We start from the raw sequence: 24,167 nt of genomic DNA on the forward strand, positions 1-24,167 counted from the left end.
CCAAGGAAGAAAAGGCTTTATTAGGCGTCTAGGCGTGCCTGGGAAACCCAGGTCAGTCACAGAGAAGAAAGGCTCACGTTGGCACAAGAATACAGGACACAGGCGTTGCAGAATATCCTCTTGAAAACCAACTGCGAAACCAAACCTTCCCTCTTGGTAGCCTACCAGAAACACTGCTGAGGTGAGCCCTGGTGAAACTTGTGGAAGCTCCTAGTGAAACAAGGACGTGTGTGCAGAAAGGGAGCGTGTGCCCCAGCCCTGCTGACTCATGTACAGTGGGGGGCCTGGGTGGGGGAAGGAGGAACGGGAAGGAGGGTGCCCTCATCTCCTGCACCAGGCTCCCTGGGGTGCAGGGAGAGAGGAACCACTGTTTGTAAAGGGAAGACCAGGACAGCAGAGGGGGGCGGGCCAGCTCTGCCGCGAGGTGGTGGACTCTGTACAGTCTGGGGTGAGGGTGCCTCCAACAGGTCCCGGCAAGGCAGGAGGCCCTTCCTGAGGACCCCCCACCCCCGGAGAGACAGCCATTCCAGTTCCCTGCTGACCTCCTGCAGAGCAGATGCCAGCGTCCAGCACCAAGTCCAAGGTCACAATCAGCAGAGGGGAGTGGAGTGGCCGCCCGACGACACCGGTACCTCTCGGTCTAGGAGACCTCCTTTTTTGGAGCAGTCACTTTCTGCGGACCAAAAGCCATCTTGCCCAATATGGGCCCAACCTAGAAATTAATTCCCACCTTCATGTGAGCACCAGGTGAAGAGTCTCTCTCATGAGGCAAAGCTTTAGATCTTGGCCCTTCGGTGACAGTCTCTGGACAGAAGACCGGTCTGAGGCTTTCAGTGCCCAGGCGCTGGTCTCTGTCCCACGAGCAGCAGGCACTGCCTGCTGACGATGGGCCCCAGTGATGTGATGCTGTAACTCTCCCAAGAAGAGCGCTCTCTACTTTCACAGGCAGAAAAGGAAGAAATGAGGCAGGTTGCAAGGGAGCTGATGCCACTTAATTCTTCCATCGAATTTGCTGGGGAAAAAAACAATGATCAGTTTTCATGGATCCCTACAGATAGGCAGACAGAATTCAATACAACAAGGACTCCCGGTAGGTAATGTAAGGAAAAGAAGGATGGAGCCGGAAGGCTGAGAAAAAAAAAAAAATAACGTTGGGGAGAGGAGTTCATTTATTCAGAGATGGATTAAACACCTCTTCTGTACCTATTCTGTAAGCCTGATTTAGGGCATTTATTCTGGTTCTGCCCTCCTCAGGACAAAGATTCAAAGATTCACTAGCTTTAGCTTATAGTAGATTCCAAAATACCTAACTGGCACCAAAGCTCCACGTTAACAATAAGCTCAGCAACTCCATACTATGAGAGAAGAGGCAGCTGTGTTCCCCAAGTAGCTAAAAATCAGGGTACACATGTATACCTGTGGCCGATTCATGTTGGTGTATGGCAAAAACCATCACAATGTTGTAAGTAATTATCCTCCAATTAAAATAAATTGAAAAAAAAAGTAGCTAAAATCTACTTGACCTACTTCTTTCTTTCAATAGGCAGGTCACATCCAGCCCCAGGAAACTACAGTTTGCATATCCTGATTCTATAATGTTTGTTTCCAACTTCCAGTGGTTAGTCCTTCCTACCTGATAAGTTTAACAATGATCAGAGCACTACAATCAGTGTCAGCCAAGGTCCCCAACCACCCTAAGTCATCCCACATCTCAGGAGTGACTTCTGCCCTGTAGGCCCGTAGGAGACCCTTATCAAGAGATCCACAGGCTTGGCCGACAGCAATCCCATTCAGGCCTTGGGAGTATGTGCCTGATGCTCCTCTGAGAACTGTCTCCTGAGCCCACTGGAGGGCAAGCTGCAGCCCCTCACCGAGCTGTTGAGAAGGGCATCAATCTTCTCCTCCTCGGCAGAGCCTTTATCCACCTTGCTCCTGTACGCGAGCAACTGCTGACGATCCTTCAGGTCCCGGCAAGTCTATCACCAAAAGAGACGACAATAAAAACCTCCAGTCAGCCTTATCTACAAGGGCCTCTTTCCTTCTGTCTCTCCCACTCTGAGCCAAGGATCCAAGAGAAGCCAGGGAGCTGCGGTGGGATGACAGTGGGGCTAAGCACCCAGCAAACTTCACACTGAAGAGACGTCTGCAGAGGTTACATGGCTTGATTTAGTTCTATGAATTCTCCAAGTGCAACGAATTTATAAAAGCAGAGAAAACCCAGTCAGAGAACTGGGCAAACCATTAAGGAGAGCTGGTCTCCAAACTAACTCTTGCCAGACCACACTATGCACTGAGTGGAAACTGACATTAGCACCTTAGGATCTAGGACCTGAGACTGAAGCCTCCCACTGTCCACTGAGGTCTATCTCAGGGCTCTCATTTCTGAGGGACTCACATCAATGACGACATCATGACACTTGAACTTGGTGGCTAAGTTCAACTTTGTGTCCACATCTTCCACCAGATTGACATACTCCTGTAATATCTGTGAAAACAAGTACTTCTGATTAATGATTCTCAGCCGTATTAAACCCAGAGTTCTGAAAGGTAGGGGAAAAGTCCTGAAGAAGGCAAAGAGTCAGTGCCTGCTGTCTACAATTCCCATCACGAACCACAGGACCAGGTCTGCAATGGACAATGAGGTGGACTTTCTGCAGTAATCCAGGTTCTCCCAAAAAGGAAGAGAAGGGCCCACTTCTCCTCATCCTGGAGCCAGACCCCTGTGCCAGCAACAGGTATGCCCTGGGTCTGACCTCCCCCGGTGCCCCCTGCTCCTTGATGGCCTTTCTCATTAAGTTCTCCGGTATCATTTGAGTAGTGTGCCTCCCTCTGGCTGAACACAGCATACACTCCTCAGAGGGGGTGGTCTGGGGTCATACTTCTAAAGGCTGAGCAGAAAACTTCCTTCCCTGGCCCTTTCTAGGTCAAGGTGCAGTACAACCATTATGTTGCCTTTAAGATAAGACCAGAGCAGGTCAAGTCTCCCATTGCTAAGCAGAAAGAGGCTGAAAGTCAGGTCTCCTAGAAGACCCTGTACTCGACTCTCTGGAAACCATTACCTGGACAGGGGCACTGTTCTTGTGCAAAATTTCCACAACCCGATGGAAGCCAATGGGTGCTCTCTTCTTGGTGTAGCCCAGCCAGTTCTGAAAAAGGAAGATGGGGTGGCCGTGGGCAGGTCAGACAAATTCAACCCACTCTGAGCTAGTCTCTCTGCATTTTGTGGTAGGACTAGCAGAACGTGCTGGTGAGAGTGGATGAATGGGAGGAGGGGGAAAAGAGAAAGGAAGAAAGATGAGGGTTTTAGCAAAGTCAAGGAACTCAGGAGGGTGGAAAAGAGTCAGAGGTATTATAAGTTCTTAGCTCGAATAGGCAAGGATGCAGAAAAGTCTGAAATACAGCTAAATGAAACAAGCAGTTTCCTTGACAATATTTGCATTGATAGTATGAAATTCTCTGGGTAGAATAATCCTACCCTTTACATCTTTATATTTACATAAATGTTTATTTGTAAATTCATGAGGAAAGGTCTGGAAAGCTACCAGTCAACCTTCTCACAGTGCTTGCCTTGAGGAAGGGACTGAGAAAGGAGGTGGACAGTGGAAGAGGAACTTCACTTTTTTCCCTCTCACTTTCACAGCGGGTTTGATTTTGACACAGGCATGTACTGCTTTCATAGTTAATGTTTCTAATTAAATAACAAAGGCAGAAAACAAAAAATTGTTAAACCCATAATGGAAAAATGGATATTTAAACTGCAAACCAACGAAGACACGACAACCGAACAGAAAGCAAGATTCTTGACGATCTGGACAGCAAACAAAAACAAACAAAAAACAGCTCTAAAGAGCTAATCAATTTATGTGTATTATAATATTCTTTTTTTTAAATTAGAGGATAATTACAACATTGTGATGGCTTCTGCCATACGTCAACATGAATCGGTCACAGGTATACATGTGTCCCCCGCCTCTTGAACTCCCTGATAATATTCTTACGTAATTTTTCAAGAATGATAATACTGTGGTTACAAATGAGAACAATGCTTAAGTAGTTAAAGTATTGTAATGTCTGCAGTTTCCTTTCAAATGTTTCAGCCAAAAAAAATGCATATAGAACAAGAGAAAGCAAATATGGCAAAAATGTGAACAAGTTCATTAAGCAGGTGAAAACTGTTAATTATTCTCTTTTGGTTTTCTTTAGATCTGAAACTTTGGAAAATAAAATGTTGAAGGAAAAACGTCAACCAGTAGCTGGAACGTGAGTGTCCCAGGAGGCGTGAAACCTGAGACTCCCAGGAGGCGTGGGATGGCAAGACGGCATCTCCACTGGAGTGCTGACAGCCCCAGGGCACCCACCTTGGTGGTAAACAGGGCATCAACGTCATGCCAGGCCCGGAGCTTGGCGCGAGCGGCCAGCGCTGTCAGCACGTACTGTTTGTCTGGGATCTGAAAGCAGAGGCCCGGGGAAATTAAGAGAAGCAAAAAAGCATCAGGGGAGGGGCTTGAGAGTTCTGGAGAGACAGGCAAAAATACTCCCTGGTATTGATTCTGCCCCTTACAATCCACAAAGCTCTTGGGTCTCCAAGCCCCGCCACTGCTGCAGGCTATTCAGTTAAGGCCTTCCTTCACTTCCCACAGACTCACTCCATTCTCCCCTGACCCCTGAACGTCAAGGGACTTACTGCACAGGGTTACAAAGCAACATCCACTCCACAGAGTGATTCTGATACTACTTTTACTAAACACTGCTGAATTTATATCTACCTTAAATGTCTTCTTCAGGTTGACCGGGCTGCTGAAAGTCCCCTAGGATGAAAGTGGAGAAGGAATCTTGGTGTTACTTTCTCAAATACCACCAATCTCCTGTTTTCTTGTCCACTAGCTAGACATTCTACATTTCACTCTGTAACCATTTAAACCTGGAAATTAATTTAAGAGAAAAGCTCTATCAGGTCTAGCTGGCCATCACCATCCAGCTTAAGAGCACTAGATTAACAGGTATAAAGTATTTCCCAATTTTTTGCTAATCCTATGACTGTTACGATCATGGCCACCTATGGGATCATTAAAGTCACACTTCTCCAAGACAACTATTAAAGTATGCATAGGTAACTACCCTCTGCTGCTCTTCTTTACCCTGTGGGAATCCATTTGAAACTCTGGGCCTCTGACCAGAGATGCTCACAGCACCAGCACTGGTCAGGCAGATGTGTTCTAGGGCAGGCCAGCTCACCGGAAGCCACGCGAACCCATACAGACCTCTTTTCCCCTCTTGGAACTGTTCCCAGGTGGGCTGCCAGGAGTGATGTGCACCCACTGTACACAGAATACGCGGGAACCCAGGCTCTGAAGGATGCCCCCCTGTGCAGGGAGAATGCCTGGCCTTTCCGCCCTGTGTGGCCCGCACCTCAGCCTCCGTGTAGTGGTAGAAGCAGGAGTAGAAGAGCGTCGTCACCAACGGCATGTTGAGGATGGACGCTTTGCGGGGGTGCTTCCGGAAGACCTCAGTCTGTCCTGCTAATTCTAGATGCCGATCGTTTGCCTGTGGTGGAGTGAGCCAAGAGAAAAAAAAGAACAGTGTCTGTGGAGTAGAGGCAGGAGAGAAGCCTGTAATACTAGAGCAGATGTGTTTCCTACCCTAGGAAAGAGGCGAAGAGGAGAAAAAGAAAGAAACTGCCTAGGAGAGCCCCAAGGAGCTTAAGATCCAGAAAATGATGATGTAAGTTGGATAGAGGAAGACCAGAGAAGTAGTGATGAAACAGAGCTCTGGGATGAAGAGGAAATAGCTCCAGATTAATAGCAAGTGAGAAAAGAAAAGATGCCTGGAGACAATGGAGGGAAGGCCACCATGCAGAGAAAGAAAACAGAGACTCTTAGAAAGGGTAACCGGAAATGATGTATGTGGTCAGAGCAGAAGTCTCCTAGCTGCTGAATGACACGGAGCTTTGGCACTGAAGCAGAAAGAATAGAAACAAGGATTCTAACCTCGATAATGATCTGACGTTCCAGGAGTGTGTAATGGTCTTGTATGTGTGCAGAATCTTCTGCTGAAAATGGCAAGCTGGGAGAGAGGGCAAGAAGGTTAGTACCTCACTCTCTACTCAAACAAGAAACACACCTACCTAATCCAGGTCACCACTTTAAGTCTAAGATGCTCATGGGGCTTTGCAATCCTGGTCTCTGTTCCCTTTAGAGCATCCCTGAAAGGCAGAGAGAAAGCAAGAAATAGAGGCGACCTCTGGCCGGGATTTTAAGGTTTTGCCAATTAGACAGGGAGCCTTCAAGTCCACGAAATACATACAGTCACTAGTGATTCTGCTGAGGAGTGAGGCAGAATCCTCTCATTGTGGGCGGTGCAATGACTGAAGAACGAGTCACTCAGCCAATGAGTGTGCCTGGCCAACTGCCCATCATCCACATCCCAGGGAGGCTCAGGGATTCCAGTCACTGCCTAATGTCAATGCTGAACTGTCTTTCAGGAGCACTGACATGTTGGCCATTTTTTAATGCAGAGTAATAAGATAAAACTCAAATTACAGAGCATGGTAGTATGTCTGTAGATTGGTAAAAATCTTCAGAGTTCTACACGATGTCAAGGGTCCCATCTTTATCACTATATCATATCCTTCCATATGAAGAAGTTGACGGACAAACAGTCTTGCCTAAAAGTCATTTGGCAAGTCAATGGGTAAGGCCAGCAATAGAAGCCAGAATTTAAACACCCAGTTCCCAGACCTTCCTTCAGAAAGTACTGCCTTATTCCTCTACTCCACTCACTCCAGGAAGAATTCTGAAATTGAATTACACTGTCCCAGATAAGTGTGAGCCCATAGCCAATTTTTAGAAGTGATAAAGAAGACAGCAAAAGGTTCCAGTTACTTCAGTATTCTAACTTTTCTGTTTACCAGAGGCCATAGGACACATTGGCTCAGTAGCTGCTAAAGTTAAAACTAAGGATTGCACTGACATAAATTCCTAAATGTGAAACCTGGCAATCATGTCACATGAGGAATGACGGAAAGAACTGTGACCACTGAACCTCAAGTAAGGTCTACTGGGTGGACTCTATACCTGTCTTGAAAGATAAACAGGGAAGCAAGTTTCAGCTCAATATAAGGAGGCACTTGCAGTAATAAAGGCTGTCCAACAACGAAATAAGCCACTTCCAAGAGCAGTGTGTGCCCCACCCCTGGAAGAACAGTACATGGGGTTGGTTTTCACAGGGATTTATACTCTGGATAAAAGCTGGACTGAATCACTAGTTTTTGGACTGTGGGGTTTCAAGGACTGGTAACACTGAAAACAATACATAAATAAGATGTTGCCGTTTTTTTTCTTTTAATACATCAGGTCACACGCACACAAAACTCAAAACTCATTTTTCTACCAAAAAGAAGTCGGGGGAAGGGAGGGAATCAATGAATAAAATGCAATCTTTCAAATTAATCTAGCTTTAGGAGACAGCTCTCTACACTGTCTTTATTTTTCTCAATTTATCACCAATCAGTGAGAACTCTATGGGGGAATAGTGTTTGGAACCACTGAATGAGATGATCTTTAATCATGTTTGTATGGCCCACTGTTAGCCTTTCCCTGCAACCGTCTATCCATCTACCCTCTTTTAATCTCTTTATTGTTCTGTATAACAGTATTGATAGTGAAAAACATTTCTGCCCCACTTACCCAATGCATGTCTTAAGAAATTCTTTTCGTTTCTCAGGGTCCTGAATGTTCAAGTGCTCTCGATAATGGGACAGCTACAAAAAACAGAGAAGAACTTTGAGCTACTTCTTTTCCTCTGAAGGGTGAGTTAGCTCTGTCAGTAGGCTTTCCATGCTTAAAAGCTAAACTCTTCATTACTAGAGATTCTTCTGGGAATAGATGGCAGAGGGGTGAGGGAGAAGAGTGATTCAAAATTATTATCTCTAACTGCATTATCCAATATAATAGCCACGAGTTTCGAGAAAATGTTGTTCTTAGGAGATTGTCCTATTCTATGAGGATAAACTAAAAGCAGACTATCAGATTTGCCAATTCCAAGGTTTATAAGGTTGGAAAACTCCGAATTCATATATAACAGCATGCATGATAAATCACCTTCAATTCAAACATAACAGAGAATATGAAGAAAACATGAAAGCTTTAGATAAAAATGAGTTACCCAAAACACATTTATTTTTACTGTTTAATCAAACTTCAAAACAATGAACTATATGAATGCTATCTGAAGAAAATTCCTTATAGTTTTGAACCTATGGAAATTAAAAATATAAACGAAAAAGCTTTTCAAAATGAGTACTACATATTCCTAATCATTTTGAAGAGATTAAGATAAAAGGTTTTGAGATTTTCCCACACCTTGAGTATTAAGTACAAGTTCCTTTTACAAAATATTACTGGAAAACATTTTCCTGAATTACACTCTGGTGTGCAAAGCTTAAAAATGTATCACCACCAATGTGTGGTACAGTGACTAAAAGAACAATTCTGACATCGACGGCAACGAGAAATACTTACTCTTACACAATAATGTCAAACCTTTTAAATAGATTATTGAAGTTTTAATAAGAAAATTATATTTTTTGTAAAATTTCAGGTTCATTCTTGTATTACAAGAGTTTTGTCTACAACGGTGAAAATCAACTTTAACACTTAGTCATGGAGCTCTCACCCAAAATGTGTATTGGGTGCCTTACCAGCAGCTTGACCAATTGTCCTTCATGACCTGTATCTGATTTCTTATCCCTGTTTGCTCAATATTGTTTGTTCAATATTGTCTTTGGTATTAGAAGCCAAAATCCCAAAGCTCCTATAAATCAAGAACTAAAAACAACTAGAAATTAAGAGACAAATTCCAAATTGACCAGGCCAGTTTTCATTTGGTTATTTTTTTTTAAAATTTATTCAGAAGCCCGATCAAAAGAGCATATCAAAAGACACAAAACAGTACATGATCTGGATTGTCCTCAGGCTTCCCAGATGCCTCTGTCTCCCAGGCATAACCATACCAAAGGAAAGGAAATAGTCAATCAGTGCGGTAGGCTCGGTTTTGGCTTAGACTTTTTAAAGAGGCCCCCAACTGAAACAAAGGCCACACTTACCGCAAGCTCTTCTGTTCTATCCAGGAACCTGGGAAGAAGCAGAAGGGAGCAGCGCATTTTTATCTATTGATCCGTGGCAGTATAACCTCACAAAACAAGATGAGTGTTCTAGGAGAAACATCATCCGAACTCATCTGCCTCCATACACAAGCTAAGCCCTTCTCTTCTCAAACTCTCTACCATCAGCAACCCCTTGAGAACACGTGCCTGATCTACCGAGCTGAGTGAAGAGCAGAAGCTGGAAGACATTGTGGGCACTAATAACTGTAATGTCAACAGATCTGACAGAAAGGCTCAGAGCCTCTGCAAAACCTCAGCCCACAGTAGTCTTCTGGGTTTTTGTTTTTTTTTTAAGATGAAAACACTCTTCTCTGTCAGTAGTCTTGGAAACAGACTGTCTACACTATCCTCCTCTGCTGTTTTCTTTTTTTTTTTAAGATTTATTTATTCACTCTTTAGCTTTGAGGGGTCTTCACTGCTGCATGCAGGCTTTCTCCGGTTCTGCCGAGTGGGGGCTACTCTATCTGCGGCGCGCAGGCTTCCCACCGCGGTGGCTTCTCCTGGTGTGGAGTACGGGCTCTGGGTGTGAGGGCTTCAGCAGCTGCGGCACACAGGCTGAGCCACTCCAGGGTACATGGGATCCTCCCACATCAGGGATGGAACTCATGTTCCCTGCATTGGCAGGTTGATTCTTAACCCCTGGACCCCCAGGGAAGCCCTACTGTTTTCAGGTACAGCATACGATGCATTTTGTCTCTCCCCAAAGGTGGTAAGGCCTTGGAGAACAAGGACTTTTGTCATCTGATTGCTTTTTCACTCTGCAAGGACCACTATAATTAACATCACTACTTTGGCATAGAGGTGATGCTTAAAAAAAGCGTTGTTGGTTTGGAGGGAAGGGAGAAAGAAAAGAAAGAGGGAGGGAGGGAAGAAAGGGTTGAGGGAACAGCTCGTCTTGAACACGGTTTCTACAAATTCCTGGCTAACCATCTCTAATCTTGACCCTGACCATGTGTGCCCTCCCCACCTGAGTCTTTGGGAAAGCTCATCACTCTGTGGAGGCCACTAGGTAAATGAAGTTACCTCAGGCCACATGTCAGCCTAAACAGAGGCTCCACCCCCTGCCCTGACACTTAAGAAAGGACATAATATACCTGTTTTAAGCTAAGAGTGGGCAAAAGTCCCTAACAACTGAAATGAGATAGGGACGAAAAACATGGCAGAAGAGCTGCCCCCAGTGGGCACCCCCTTCCCCAGGCCCCCAGCAGACATGCCTGCTTCTTGCCTCTCTACCCATCAGAACCTGACCCAGTCCCACAGGGCCCACTCAATTCCTAATCACTCCCATGACGTTCTCCTCAGATATCCTGATTGAAAATTACATTTGCTTCTTCTGCTCTTCCATTGCACTTCTCACTGGCATCACCAGGGACCAGTGAAAAGGGCATCTTTAGTCTCGGTCTTTTGTTAGAAAATAGTTAATAAATATTAATACCACAGACCAGGCATTATGCTGAGCGCTTTACATGCATGGACTCCTTTCACCTTCATTGACCTTGGAGTAGGCAACATTACTTCCATTTTACAAACATGAAAACTGGTGCTTTTAGAGGTTGAGGAACTTGTTCAATGTCATGCTATGAACTAAGTAATGGAGATAATATTCAACACAGGTGCTTGCCTCTGGAGCCTGATTTCTTAACCCAGTCACTTTACTACAGGTTGTGGTGCAATATTAGTTATCCCATCACATTTCTTTTTTCCTTCTTTCTCTCTTTTCAGTCATGCCACATGGCTTGTGGGATCTTCGTTTCCCAACCAGGGGCTGAACCTGGGTCCGTGGCAATGAAAGCACCAAGTCCTAACCACTGCCACCAGGGAATTTCCCCATCACCTTACTGTATCTTGTCTAATAAGCATTTCGAGAAAAAAGGGGCAGTGTCTCTTTCTTTGTAGTATCACCCAGAGTGCTCTGAACTAAGTACTTAAACTTTACAGACCAGATGATCAGTTCTTACCTAAAGAGGTCTAAAAGCAGCTTCTGATCACCTATCTCCTTAAGGAAGTGAATGAGATGTCTCAGGGCAACCTGCCGCACCTCCAGCTCTCGGAAGAGGATCTCTGGTAGGCAGGAAGAAAGGAGTTAGATGGGGAAAGATTAAAGCCTATTACTCAACAGGAAATCAGCACCCCCCAACTCACACATTCTTAAGATAATCTCCTCCAAGTCCATCAGAAGCTAGGAATGGCTTACGATAGTGCCCACCCCTGGCTCAACCCACCAGCAACACACTCCAGGGTCCAGGACAAGGCTAAGCCTTTGTGTTAGCTTTCAGCTCTCACCAACCCAACCAGCAGGCCCTGAGCGTGGACTTTCACATCCTCAAACCAACACAGCCATCCGTCTGTGCAGTAAATGAGGGGCTTTTTAATCACTGTAGCTATTACTCGGAAGGAGGAATGACTCAGGGCTGGGGTGTGTGCTCTGAAGCCTCAGGACCCCCCAGCTATCCCGAAAGTAGACCCGATGCTGGTGAATTCTGGTATGAAAGCCACGAGACCATCCTCCCTTCAAGTGTAGCAGACACCTTACTGACTACAGATCTCCCTCAAGCCACGCTCACCTTTACTCAGCGTCCTCTTCAGGAAGATCAGAACCTAGAGGAAGAGAACCAAGAAGGAATCACTCTGCGTAACCTTCCAAACACGAGGCCCTGTCTGAGCACCTGATGACTAGGAATGAGGCCAGCAACTCATCAGGAATCTTCACAGGTCCAGACAAGGTGTTTCTCGATGTGATGAAAGGACAGGTGACGGACATATGGAATGAGCTCTGTCTTGGGAGTCCACACACCCTTGCCCCTTATGGCAAGAGACACCTCCCTCCCTCTGTGAGAGGCTGCTCTCACATCTCTCAGCCTTCAGATTATTTTTGAGGACACAAAGTAGCCAACCTACCACTTCTGGGTCATAATGAAGAGTATCACACACAATGCAAACTGAGCTTTTAGAACACGTACTTCTGGGAATCTTCTACTTCAAGAGGAAATCCAGTGTCTCTACTTGACATTAAAGTCTATCCTCTGGATAACCAATAAGGACCTACTGCACAGCACAAGGAACTATACTCAATATTTTATAATAACCTATAAGGGAAAAGAATCTGAAATATATATATTAATACATATAACTGAGTCATGTTGCTGTACATCCGAAACTAAAAGATTGTGAATCAACTATATTTCAAATAAAGAAATAAAGATTAAAAAAAAAAATCTATCCTGATTGGACTTTCAGAAACTGATGAAAGCATTAATTAAACAACAAAAGGCACAACTCACTGCAGTAATGACGTTCCCATCATGCATGCTTACTGCTTCTTCTAGGAGCTGGATTTTGTCCTGTAAGGAGCGGAACCTTTCCAGTGAGCAGACCTGCCAGATAAAAATAGAACTGGTGTGCAAGGAACAGGGCCATTTCCTATATTCCTTTGTCAATGGAAACTGAGGAAGAGCAAGAATGACCTGAAATCTCCCCAACATATACATGCATGCTCAGTCGCTTAGTAATGCCTGACTCTGCGACCCCATGGACTGCAGACCGCCAGGCTCTTCTGTTCATTGGATTTTCCAAGCAATAACACTGAAGTGGGTTTGCCACTTCCTTCGCCAAGGGATCTTCCTGACCCAGGGATTGAACACACATCTCCTGCACTGCAGGCGGATTCTTTACCACTGAGCCACCTGGGGCTTCCCAAGTGGCACTAATGGTAAAGAATCCAGCTGCCAATGCAGGAGATGGCAAGAGAAATGGGTTTGATCTGTGTGGGTCAGGAAGATCCCCTAGAGCAGGAAATGGCAACCTGCTCCAGTATTCTTGCCTGAAAAATTTCATGGACAGAGGAGCCTGGCAGGCTACAGTCCGTGGGTCACAAAGAGTCAGACACGACTGAGCACACATGCTGGTCCCCAAGGAGAGCCTCTTTATTTTATACAACAGCCCCCAACACTCTATGAGCCAGGAGGTTCCTACCACCCACTCCCTAGTTCAGCCTTATGCCTTGGAAGAGGTTAGTGTCCTGATGAAGGCTTGCCAAAGTCAACAGGCAGGGAGACCACTTGTTCTCTTTTTCCTCTTTTTTTTCCTTTTTTAAAAAAAAACTGTTTTTCTTTGTTTGGTTGGTTGGTTGCTTTTACAAACACTGGTGTTGAGCACCACCTTTCAGTAGATCACAGTGAGGGAGCTGCTCTGCTACATATGAAAGCCGGACCCATAAGCAGGTCCTCTAGAAATGGTTTAGGACGAGCTTCCCCAGGAACATGCGGTGTGTGACAGGCGAGGCGGCGGCCACGTTTCCGGCCACGCCCTGTGTCCCAGGACAAAGGGCTCTCTGCATGGGGACTCCTGAGGCTCTGCGGCGTTTGCCACACCACAGGGGATACGCATGGGGTCCACTGGAGGGGACAGCAGGGGACTGACCATCTGAGGCCAACTTTTATTTCTTTTTAATTAACTTATTTACTTATTTTTGCCCATGCTGGGTCTTCGTTGCTGCGTGCAGGCCTTCTCACGTTGTGGTGTGCAGGCTTCTTGCTGCAGTGGCTTCTGCTGTTGGGAAGCACAGGCCCTGGAGCTCGGGCTGCAGCAGTGGCGGAGCGAGGAATCCGGAGTGCTGGCTCAGTAGTTGTGGCACACGGGCTTAGTTGTGGCATCTTCCCAGACTGGGGATCAGACCCACATCTCCGGCACTGGCAGGTGGATTCTGAACCACTGGACCATCAGGGAAGTCCCAACTTGTTCTCTTTTTAATGAGGCACAATTTATATCATAAAAATATACACTATCTAAGTGTACAGTTCAGCGGGTTTTGACAATAATCCCATGTTAACTACTACCACAATCAAGATACAGAACATTTCCATCACCACAAAAATTTCCCTTGTCCATCTGACAAGGGATCTCACTAGCAGATATTCAGGTTATTCCCATTTTAAAGGTTATATATAATAAATAAAGTTCCTATGAACATCTGTGTACAAGTCTTTGTATGAACAAATTTTCATTTCTCCCGAATTGTAAATGTCTATTAGCAATTAAATTAAATGTGTGTCTGATTTTGTAAGAAACTGTCAGACTCTTTTGCAAAGTGGTTTTACCACTTCACCTTCCTGTTTGCAGCATATGAGAGTTTCAGTTGTTTGCATCCTCCCAACGCTTGGTATGATCAGTATTTTTAAACTTAGCCATTATAGTGGCTGTATAGTGGTATCTCAGTTTTAATTCACATTTTCCTGATAACTGATAACGTTGAGCATCTTTTCAAGTGCTTATTGGCCACACAGCTTTTGGTGATATAACTGGTGAAAACTTGAGCCAGTTTTTAAATGTAATTGCTTATCTTATTACTGAAGATATGTCATCATTTTTTATATACATATTCTGGAGAAAACACTTTATAAGATGTATTTTACAAATATTTCCTCCCAGCAATGGTCTTTTTGTGTTTTTAACAATGTTTTCAAAGAACAAAACTTCTCAATTTTGGTGAAGTCCATTTTCCTTTTTGGTCTGATGGTTTTTGTATGCTTGGTTAACAAGTCCTTGCCTAACTCAAGATCACAAAGACTTTCACCTAAATTTTCTTCTAGCTTTATAGTTTTAGCGCTTATTCTACTATGATCCATTTTGACCCAATAATTATTATGATATCAATTCTCCCAAAATTGAAATACAGATTCAATGCAATCTCAGTCAAAATGCCAGCAGCTCTTTTATAACACTGACAAGCTAACATGGAAATACACAGGATCTAGAATGGCTGAAGTAATTTTGGAAGAGAAGAATAAGGTTGAAGAACTTACATGACTTGATTTCAAGATTAACTATAAAGCTACAATAATCAAGGCCTTGGTAATGGCATAAGGATAGACAAAAAAACCAATGAACTAGAATACAGTCCAGAAAGAGACCTACATATATAGGGTCAATTCATTTTCAACAAAGGCACCAAAGTGACCAGTGCAGAAATGGATTGTCTTTTCAACAAATAGTGTTGGAGCAAACAGAGAACCATATAGGAAAAAAATGAATGTCCATTTGTACCTCACACCATATATTTTGTATTAACTCACAATGGATCACAGACCTAAACATGAAAGATTTGCTCTCACTCTTAAAGGCACTACTTTTCCCTCTCATCCATCACTCTTTTCCCACTTCCCCATCAAAACAACACTAAACCCTAGAGAATTAGAAATTTTGCAGCTGAACTGCCATCTTAGTGGAATGATTTTCCTCCTGAAAATCATTTCATTTAACAAAACTGAAGAGAAAGGCCAAGCTGCTCAGCTTCCAAAAAAAAAAAATTCCAACTCCACATCCTCTCCCCAGGGCCTTACCTTGCCCTTCCTGAGGCGCCGCACTGTGTCACTGAGGCTCCAGTCGTTGCTGTAATCCTGGAATATTAGCAACACATGAATTATAGGAAGTGAAAGGATCAGAATTCAGAATTATCAGTGCATCAGCTCCTCACCTCATGCTTATAGTCGTAGTCCCTAGAGGGGAAGTATTTTGTGGAAGAAGATAGATTAAAAAAAACAAAACTAGGATGGTCTGGTCCTGAGTTTCTTAAGCAACCGGGACAGAGATTTTACAGGCAGGACAAATTGGATCAAAGGGGGAATGGACCAACTGACAACGCCGGCAGCCCGACATGTAAGTGGTTCAGAATTTCAGACCCTAGAGGCCATTTTGGGACTCTAATTAATGGTTTTGCCAACAGAAGGAAAGGAGAGAAACATGTTCTTTTTTTGGACCTTATGATATCATTTTTTCCTTTTCAGTCAATTTGCTTTTTCATGCGCTTCGTGTGAATATGAGCTCCACCAAGCTTCTAGACTGCAGTGATGATCAAATGTTTCAAAGCACAACCTAAAAAATGGCAGCATAATGGATAAGGATACGCCAGGGCTGAATCACAAACTAAAAACTTTGAGTTCCAGTTCCACCATGTAACTAGCTGTGAGACTCCCAGCAAGCTCTAATGTTTAGAGATCCAATTTTTAAAATAACACCTGCTCAGAGATTTGGGAAGATCAAACAAGATAACAAATGTTCAAGTACGTCAAACTGTATAAAGTGTCATGACCATCGTAAGATATAACTCACCCTATACTCCCCCTTGGGTCTCCCCAGCTCTGGAGCATAGCTCTTGGCAGGCGTGTCTGACAGAGCTGCAAGAGAACAGGCAAGGGACTGAGGACACCATCTTCCTGCCATGCCTTTCTTCCACGGCTCCCTTTGCTTGACTTGTGGGCTCCCGAGGTACCTTTATGGCCCAAAGAAGGGAAGCCCGAGTAGATCTCAGTTCCTACCCAAAGACAGCATCCCTAAATGCTACCCTTGGACCCCACGGCCTGAATGGTCTCAACCTGCTTATTCAGCATCAGAAAATTCCTCTAATAATGATGATAGATTCAGAAGAAGTGTCATCATCTAATTATCACTTATCCCCATGACTCCCCAAGCTGTACCCCAGATCAGTAACATCTCCCACAGTAATCAAGAGAAGAGAGTCCATGCCTACCATCAGAGAGGGACTGGAAACTTCCAGGTCTAGTTCTCCCTAAAGATAAAGAACACATAAGGCCAAGAGTTAAAGTCAGAGCCATCCAGACTCAGTTTAGGATGCAGTGCACACAGAACCTTTTTGTGAAAATATGAGAACTTAAGGCTTAAAAAAGCTTTTACTCAACTTCAGAAATCTGAGGTACCATGGAAATAAAAGGCACTGAGGAACTTTCTCTTTTAATTGTGGTAAAATACACCTAACATAAACGTCACCATTTTTAAGGAGGATACAGTTCTGTGGTACTAAGTACATCCACACTGTACCAGCATCACTACTATCCATCTCCAGAACTTTCTGATCATCCCACACTGAGACTGTACCCACTGAACAATAACTCCCTTTCCTCCTTACTCTCATTCCCTGGTGACCACTATCTACTTTCTATTTCTATCTGACTATTCTAGGCATCTCACAGAAATGGAATCACATAGAATCCTTGTATGTCTGGCTTCATTCACTCAGCATAATATTCTCAAGGTTCATCCATGTTGTAGCACGTATGTGAATTTTGATCCTTTTTAAGGCTGAATAATATTCCATCGCATGTGATGCCACATTTTGTTCATTCATTCACCGGTGAATGGACATCTGGGTTGTGTCCATATCTTGGCTACTCTGAATCGTGGTGTATAAATACCTGTTTAAGCCCTTGCTTTGAATTCTTTTTGGTATATACCCAGAAGTAGACTGCTGGATCATATGGCAATCCTACACTTAATTTTTTGAGAAACTGCCAAACTGTCTTCCACAGTCTTCCGGTGTCTTCTACACACAGGCTGTACCATTTTGCATTCCCACCAGCAGTGCACAAGGCTTCCCAACAGAAATGCGCAGGGGCAGGGAGGATTCTGACCTAGACCCATTTCTGAGTAACAGAAATGGGCAGGGGCAGGGAGGGATTCTGACCTAGACCCATTTCTGAATATATGTCACAAGGTTAACATCAATTCTGTTTATCGTGTTTTAGAAACCCAGTCCAACCCCTCTGAATTTCCCTCATTTCTCCCCCTTTCTGATCCCTAACAGCTAGCTCCAAAGATTTTTATACTTCAGTATCTTTTTCTTACAGAGTAAATGAAAATCACAGCCTTGGTTTTTTGGAACTCTGTCCCTTTAACCATCGCTCTTACCTCTAAAAAAGCTGCTCAGAGAGTAGGTAGAAGGGGGTTTGGGTAGCTGTGTGTAGGTGGAGAAGCTGTTTCGGTTCTTCAGCTGCTCACGCTCATGGCTTGACCCGCTATTACCAGCAGTCTCTTTGATGGACCATGAGATACCTGTGAGACAGCAAAATGTAGACAGTCCTTCTCATCCAAAATAACACCACCTCATCCACATTCCAATAAACTCTAAAGGCTTTTCATCAGAAGCCCTGGTCCCTTGCCAACAGGGACTTAAAATACTGGGGCAGGGAGAAAGAACAGAATCACATAGACCAATCAACAGAAAAAAAGGGCAAAGGAAATGAATAAATGGATCAAAGAAAAGGAAATACAAGCAGCTGTTAAACATATGAAAAGGTACTCGACTGCACTCTTAATAAGAGAATTACACAAATTAAAAGTACAGTTAGGACTTCCCTGGAGGTCGAGTGATTAAGAATCTGCCTACCAATGCAAGGGGACACAGGTTCGATCCCAGGGCTGGGAAGATCCCACAGGCCATGGAGGAACTAAGCTCATGTGCCACAGCTACTGACGACCGCGCACGTAGAGCCCATGCTCTACAACAAGAGAAACCACCGCCTGTGCACAGTTAGTAAGCAGACCCTGCTCGCTGCAGCTAGAGAAAGGCCCACGCAGCAACAAAGACCTGGAGCAGCTGAAGATAAAGAAGTATCTTTTAAAAGCACACTGAGATACCATTTGCCCCCTATAAGATTGACAAAGACCCAAAAGTTTGAGAACACCCTGTGCTGTCAAGGCTGTGGGGAAAAAGGAACACTCTGACACTGCTAGGTGGGAGTGCAAATTGGTGCAACATCTAACCGACACAGAAGCAAATATCCTCTGCCAGAAATTCCACTCTAGGAACTGAACTTTCAGATACTCTTACATGGGCAAAATACAAGGTCACTGACAGCAATATAAACAACAAAAGATTGGAAACAATCTAATGCTCATCAACAGTGGACTAGTTACACAAATTATGGGAACTGCATACAGTGTCTACTATGTTGCTATTTTTAAAAAGGGAGAGGCAGCATGAGAAAACTTGGAAAGATCTTCAAGCTATATTATCCATTAAAAAGAGGAGGGTACGGGACTTCCCTGCTGGTCCAGTGGTTAAGACTTCACCTTCCAATGCAGGGGGTGTGAGTTCGATCCCTGCTTAGGTAGCCAAGATCCCACATGCCTCCTGGCCAAAAGAACAGAACATGAAACAACAGAAGCAAAATTGTAACAAATTCAATAAAGAGTTTAAAAAAAAAAAAAAAGAGGAGGGTATAATGTATGCCACCCCTGGTGTAAAAAAGGGGGTTCATTTTCCTATATGTAGTTCCACAAGCAGAAAGCATCTCTAAATGAATACACAGGAAGCAAACAACAGCGGTTGTTTTGGGGACTGGCAGGGCCTGAAAACGAAGTAGACGCATGACAGTGTGAGGGTAACTTTTCTCAGTACGCCTGGAATCCTTTTTACTACAGTATGCCTTGAATACTTTTTGCTTTTTAAATCATGTGACAGTATTTCCCATTAAAACAAACAAACAAACAAACCTTTAAAACTATGCTTAAAAATCAGATGGACCCAGCAAAGGTGTTAGGTGGTATTAGAGAATGATTAGGCAGTGGGACTTGGTGGCTAAGGAAGTCAGTTCTGCCAGGCAGTTGTGAGCATTTAAGTCAGCAGTTCTCAAATATGACTGCGAAACAGAACATTAGCAGTGCTTATTGTCATTTGAGACCCCGCCCTACCCGCCACCCCACACCCAGCGTCAAGACCTACTGAAGCAGTCTCTCGAGTGAAGCCCAGGAATCTAATTTTAACGAGCATCCCAGGTAAGTCTGAAATAACCAGCCAAACATTAGCCCTCAGACAGCAGACCTAGACAGCCGTATGGAAACTGCTACCATACTTCCCCAAGTACCCTTTCCTGGGCAAATTTCCAGATGTATGCTCATCTGAAAATAGCTTAGCCTTGTTCCCTATCCTGACAAGTATTGAGGAGACTTTATGAGTGCTAAGAATCCTGAATAATTAATCCCTTCCCAGGGTCTTTTGTACTTACTTCCCACAGGTTCCCCGGTCCAGCTGACTCTCTCCAGGTCATCTTCATCATCGTCATCCACAAAGTCTCGAAGGCTATTCACTGCCCGCTTGGATTCCTTTAACTGCGGACGGACATCAGGCAGCGCGCTTAGGCAGTCATCACATCTCACCTCTCCCTCTGACAGCCAAGAAGGCTGAGGAACTTGGACTTGAGAATGGCCAATATTTTAACCTTTCTGCCATCGAATACCTAGCCCACCAGACGTTTGCCAAGAAAAGAAACTGCTATTTAGCCAACACTGGAGTCCAGTGGCAAAGGTTAGGAAGAGTCAAAGCCACTTTTGAATTCTAATCCTATTCCTGGTATTGACTTGCTTTGTACGGAATTTCCCATCTTTCCAAAAATGAATGTTTCCCCCATTTGTAAAACAGACATGATAAAGATAAAACTCCCAATCCAGTTCATCCTTCAAAAATAATAATAATATAACATGATAAAAGACTTAGGGTTCTTGAAAAAAAAAAAAAAAAACGGAAAGAAATGAATCATCTTAAGAATGTAAAGGAAGAAGGGCAGGGAGTTGGCTTTTTACAACTCCTCTCTTTTCCCAGGGTTCTTCTCCATGAAGAGTCTTCTAAAGATCTAACTGAAAGCACTGCTGAGCCTAATGGAGACAGGTTACCGAGGATGCAAGGGAAAGGGTACTCAGAGGAAAGGGGTGAGAACTTCCGAGAGTGTTCACAGAAACCCACCTGTGAGAGCTCATCATCTTCATCATCAAAGGTGAAAGCCTTGAACTTGGAGCTATTCCAATACTCCTCCTCATCACCCTTTGTCCGATTCATCTGGAGGGAGAGGAAGAGAGGTATACTGTATGTCTCTTTCTCGATTCCCCTCGAAAGAGCTCCAAAAGCTTTGGGTTCCTGGACTACAAATTCCCTGCTCTAGGCAGGGATGCACAAAAAGTGTCTGGTGAAGAAATACTGAGGAGGCCACATAAAATCAGATCCTTGGGTCTCCAACCAATCCAATCACACTTTTGATTGTCTGATAACCCACAAATAGTCATTCATTCCTAGAGCAGCTACTTCATTCAAAACACTATCTCAGGCACTCAGTCAGGTGTTTTATTATGTAAGGGGTATCTGAAGTACAAAACACAGTCCCTCTCTGAAGGACTCTACAACAGAGTATGGAGCATATATACCTTTTCTCACTTATACACTCTCATGCATGCTAAGTCAGTTCAGTCGTGTCCAACTCTTTGCGACCCTCTGGACGGTAGCCCATCAGGCTCCACTGTCCCCAGGATTCTCCAGGCAAGAATACTGGAGTAGGTTGCCATGCCCCTCTCTAGGGGATTTCCCCAACCCAGGAATCGAACCTGTGTCTCTTAGGTCTCTTGCACTGGCAGGCATGTTCTTTACCACTAGCGCCACTTGGGAGGCCCCAGTATAAGTATGTATAAAGGTGAAAGTGCAAACCAGGCATGTGTTACAAGAATGCATCATGAACTTTGCTGAATACACAAGGTTAATCAAAGCATGAACAAAACAGATAGTAACTACATTCATGGACTCAACATATATCCGTTGTGTGCCACCTCTCAGGCCCTGTTCTAGGCGCGGGGAATACCACAGAGAATAAAAACTCACAGACATCTTACTCTCTCATGTGCTTCTTGAATTCTTGATGGCAAGTAAGCAACTAAAGGAAGCTGAATTTGCCTGCTTGTAACTTCAACTTCAAATCATGATTAATTTAATAACAAGTACTGGCCAAAATTTGGGAAATGAGGGCATAGCCAAAGAAGGAAGTCTATAAAGTATCAGTCAAAACACAACAAGTCCCTCTCATAACTATTCTAAAATTAGATTTCGCCCTGAAAAAAAGTTTTGCCTTAGAATCACAAACTGAACTATCCATGCCAGCTGGATTAGAGTGAAAACTGATTTAAGCCAAGAACCAGGTACCAAATTTTTCAGTGCCAAAAATAACTCCAAAGGCTACAGAGAGTCCAATTCTAAAGGATGTATTTGCTTTTTCTATTTCAATAGCACCTTTCTCAATAGAAGCTTAAGAAACACTCCCCATGGCAGACCCACTGAGACTCCCAGTGGCCTTAACACACTCTGCCTCACTCGGTGTGTTGTCGGGGGGTCTGGGAATGGCAAAGCAGGCTGAGAAGTGTTTACCATCTGATCCTTCCCCATGGCAGATATCACTGATTTCTACTGAACTCAGACACAGCTTAAAAATCCTTTTGTATATTTAATGCAGTGAGTAAAATCAAACACAAAAGCTAGCAGAAAAAAAAAAGTCATCCTTTATATTGCAACAAGCATAGGCTTTGTAGCCAGGCAGACTTGAATTCAAATGTCAGTCTCTCCGATTCTCAGCAACCTGGGTAAACAATCTCACTTCCAAGCCTTGGAGAAAGTGACAGGCAACCTCACAGGGTTGGAGTGAAGAATAAAGAGTCAAGAAAAAGCTAACAAAAGTCCCCAGTATAAAGTAAATACTAAAGGCTAGCTCCTTTTAGTATAGGATATCTTCTGCCATCTTTCTATCTCTGCCATTTGTAAATATGGGACTTAAAAACAGAAACATACCTGGTAAGACTGTTGTGAGGCTGAAGCCAGTGAACCACACAGAAAGCACATGTGCGGACACAAAGATTTGTTTAGTATTAATTTTTATTATTAATAAATCAATATCTTGGAGAAAGCTAGAAAAATATTTCTAAGCATTCCTAAAGTTTAAATTTTTGATATAAAAACTCTGAGTAGCCATCACAAACACTGAAGATGTCCACAAAGCAGGTAAATGTCCATGGTACAGGTGCCAGTTTATAAAGACTCAGAACAACTCTTCAAAGTAAGCCTAGCAGATTCCATTTCACTGTGAGGGAAATGAGGCACAAAAGGATTAAGTACCAAAGTTTTTAAGCTAAAGCTAATTGCTCCTATCCAGGTTTTCTATCTCCTGGGTCATTTCCACTCTGATTTGCATCGTCTTTTTATCACTCTAGGGAAAACTGAGGGCAGGTCATTACTACAGTATCTACAGATAGGCATAGCATGAGTCTTAACAAACCCTTAATCCACCAGAGGATTTCTGGAATCTTTTCTTAACTATGCAAAGGCAGTGGACGCTTGACACTAATCTGTACTTCTAGGGCTAGACAGAAACTATATTTCCTCAGCAAGTAAAAAAGACAATGATTTAATGGTTCTAAAATTTATAAAGCAATCAGGTACAATTTTAAGAGGGGCTGAGAAAGATACTTCAAAATTATTTAAAACACTTCAAAGGCTTGTCCCTGTCACTTGTTTACTGAGATCCCACCATACAGGGCAGCAGATCTCACGGAAGAGCAGGAATACGACAAAGGAAGGAAAACGACTTGGCCAAAATATATCTACAACCAACACGCTCTCTGCCTGATGACACCGCAGAAACCAGCCTGTGAGAAGTTAGATTCGGACTCATTTAACTTCCTTCAAAGCCAGGCCTACACAAGTGAGGTGACGAACTGAGACGAGGAAACGTGGATTAAACTAGGAAAGCTCTGTGGGCGAAGGGTCCAGGAAACAAAGATCCACCGCAGAGGCCAGAGCCCAGAACCTTGGTACAATAAATGTTTGTTCAAAATCAGTTGTCTGGACTCGCTCGCGGCCCCAACCTCGAGTGCAAGCCCAGGGATCGCCAGAACTGGAGTTAACAGTCAGGCCAGGGAGGTCGAGGGACGCCTCAGACAATGAGGGGAAAGGATATGGATGCGGAGAGGCTGGACTCGGCCAGATATGTAGCCCAAGGAGTTTGGGACACCCTCACCTCTTCCACACCGAGCCCTCCCTCTCAGGTCAGCGCCAGACTTCGCCGCCGAGGGTCCAGCCTTTCTAGACAGGCTGTGCGGCATACAAAAGGGGCGGAAGGGGATAGTCCCAAGGAGGGGGCGGGAGCGCTGGGGTGGGTGTAGGAACCAAGGGTCGAGACAGGCGCCGCACGCCATGCTGGAAGTTGTAGTTCCTTCCGCCTCTACAATCAGGTTCTGCCTGGACAGGCCGCGGCGGCCTCTTGACTACAACTCCCAGAATCCCCAGCGCACCTCGCCTAAGCCCGTTTCCTCTCCTTTCAGCTCGACCTTCCGAGGTTATCCCGTGGATCACTCGACAAGACTACAACTCCCGTGAGGCCAAGCGGGGCCGATGAAGGGTTTA

At 44.2% G+C, this 24,167-nt stretch overlaps 1 protein-coding gene across 2 annotated transcripts; it reads right to left on the reverse strand.

Annotated features, from left to right (window-relative positions):
• VIPAS39 (VPS33B interacting protein, apical-basolateral polarity regulator, spe-39 homolog) lies at positions 1–23,868 on the reverse strand. 2 transcript variants are annotated; one of them, XM_004010815.5, is made up of 20 exons: positions 23,782–23,868; positions 20,697–20,789; positions 19,963–20,065; positions 17,864–18,007; positions 16,689–16,727; positions 16,271–16,335; positions 15,502–15,558; positions 12,445–12,537; positions 11,728–11,761; positions 11,122–11,224; positions 9,104–9,131; positions 7,686–7,759; positions 5,988–6,063; positions 5,410–5,544; positions 4,767–4,808; positions 4,359–4,448; positions 3,060–3,146; positions 2,396–2,485; positions 1,872–1,976; positions 1–1,012 (listed from the first exon to the last, which is right to left on the reverse strand). In XM_004010815.5, exons 2-20 carry the CDS (start codon positions 20,787–20,789, stop codon positions 992–994), a joined length of 1,479 nt encoding a protein of 492 aa, XP_004010864.3. In that variant the 5' UTR covers positions 23,782–23,868; the 3' UTR covers positions 1–991. The 2 variants fall into 2 exon arrangements, with proteins under 2 accessions (XP_004010864.3, XP_060274411.1); XM_060418428.1 differs by having other exon boundaries at positions 1–1,976.
• Positions 23,869–24,167: the final 299 nt, after the last annotated feature.

Source organism: Ovis aries, chromosome 7 (assembly GCF_016772045.2).
Source record: "Ovis aries strain OAR_USU_Benz2616 breed Rambouillet chromosome 7, ARS-UI_Ramb_v3.0, whole genome shotgun sequence".
Lineage (NCBI taxonomy): Eukaryota > Metazoa > Chordata > Mammalia > Artiodactyla > Bovidae > Ovis > Ovis aries.

Coding starts and splice junctions, on each gene's coding strand:
- VIPAS39 (XM_060418428.1), bottom strand. CDS start 20,789: ATGAATCGGACAAAGGGTGATGAGGAGGAGTATTGGAATAGCTCCAAG. Junction 20,066..20,696: donor AAGATGATGAGCTCTCACAG/GTGGGTTTCTGT, acceptor GTCCGTCCGCAG/TTAAAGGAATCCAAGCGGGC. Junction 11,225..11,727: donor GAAGAGGACGCTGAGTAAAG/GTGAGCGTGGCT, acceptor CCTGCCTACCAG/AGATCCTCTTCCGAGAGCTG.